The 1,500-nt window shown below is 37.3% G+C and overlaps 1 protein-coding gene across 1 annotated transcript; it reads right to left on the reverse strand.

The window, feature by feature from the left end:
- Positions 1-409: 409 nt before the first annotated feature.
- Positions 410-1,037, reverse strand: LOC150029864 (uncharacterized). Its single transcript, XM_090310308.1, has one exon. The coding sequence runs from the start codon at positions 971-973 to the stop codon at positions 641-643; it is 333 nt and encodes a 110-aa protein (XP_090166434.1). The 5' UTR covers positions 974-1,037; the 3' UTR covers positions 410-640.
- Between the last annotated feature and the right edge of the window lie 463 nt (positions 1,038-1,500).

A 1,500-nucleotide genomic window follows, 5' to 3' on the forward strand; every position in this document is an offset into this window, starting at 1 on the left:
CAAGTAAAATCCACTAACGACGCCAAATTAAGCTAGGGAAATTAGCAATTTTCGAGTGCTATCACCTAGAAACGCCATATCGTTAGGATCGATATGGTTACCATTATTGTTACTGTTTCAAATGAAAAATTATTAATTTTGGCATCTTTACAATTACTGTTACCGCTTGACTCTGACAGGTAAAGGTAAATGTAACGGTAACAATAAATTTGATAAAATTCATAATTTTAAGTAAATGTGATAAAAATAAATTCAATTACATCTGCGATTCAAGTTCATCATAATTGATTTATCAATAAAATTCTATTACAATTATACCAATTTTCATTAAGATTTGATAAACATGGCCTAATTTCAAAAGTTATTAAACAACTAAAATTTTCAATTTTGAAAATGGACGGAATCAAAGTATAAAACCAAAATAATCATTTAATAATATACAAAAAGTCTATTATGTGTAATAATATAAAAAATTTATAACCTGCACAAAATGTACAATTCAATTATCTAGACTTCCTCTCCCCAGTGGCAGCCGCTACAACTCTGACCATCTACTTCCGGCTGACTGTCACAGAAAGCCACACTACAAGTACAAAAAAAAAAAAAAGAAAGAAAAACACCTCGCCGTCGCTGGCGCAGATCAATCAACTTCCGGTATGCACTGCAACACCGGCCGCCAGTGACGATGGCGTGATTCGTGAAACTGATCACCGACGCCGATCAACTGAGCCAGAACCTGTTGTACGGATATTTCCTTAATATCCACCTTTCCCAAAAGCTCCTCTAGCTGCCTCTTCGTGATCTTAATCTTCACCGTCGCCGCCGTTGTGGACGCCACCGCCGCGGAACACTTTTTCTTCTCGCCGTCTCTGAGAAGCCCTTCCTGACCATCGTGGCCCTCCGCCGCAAGAAAATCCCAGTCCTCGCCGGCCCACTGCGCCACCGCGTCGTCCCGCCGTAGACAGTTGCCCATAGAGGATCTTGGATTTGGATGAATGAAAAAAGCAGAAAGAAAAGGAACTTGGGAATTTGGGTAAAATATGATTTCCCTCTCTTATAAAGGAGTGCGGTGGAGGGTTGGGGTGCCACGTAGGATTGAAGAATGGGAGACTTGACTGGGAAAGGGACGGGTCAGTTTCAAAAGTTGCTAAATCAAAGCAATTCCCACCGGTTAAAGGCGGTCAGTGACGACAGCCATGATACTTACTTTCGCCCACTCACTTGTCCTTTCCCTAGTCCAAAGTCCAATATAAAAATAGTTAGGTATATCTGGAGCACTTGTCCTTGTATATGTTAAAAATTATTTGTTCATTTTATTTTTTTAATCTATTTTTAAATATAAAAAAAATAATCAAAATATTTATAAAATATAGTAAAATTTTAAAACTATCAATGATAGATGTCGATAGACACACTGAGTCTATCAATGTTTATCAACGTCTATCATTCATAATTCCAAAATTTTGTTATATTTTGTAAATATTTTCAGCAGTATTAGAA

This window comes from Benincasa hispida, unplaced genomic scaffold, assembly GCF_027475165.1.
Source record: "Benincasa hispida cultivar pf3 unplaced genomic scaffold, pf3_genome.v1.1 HicScf86, whole genome shotgun sequence".
NCBI classification, from domain to species: Eukaryota; Viridiplantae; Streptophyta; class Magnoliopsida; order Cucurbitales; family Cucurbitaceae; genus Benincasa; species Benincasa hispida.

Bases quoted from the DNA above. Each gene is read 5' to 3' on its own strand.
- LOC150029864 (XM_090310308.1), bottom strand. From the start codon at position 973: ATGGGCAACTGTCTACGGCGGGACGACGCGGTGGCGCAGTGGGCCGGC.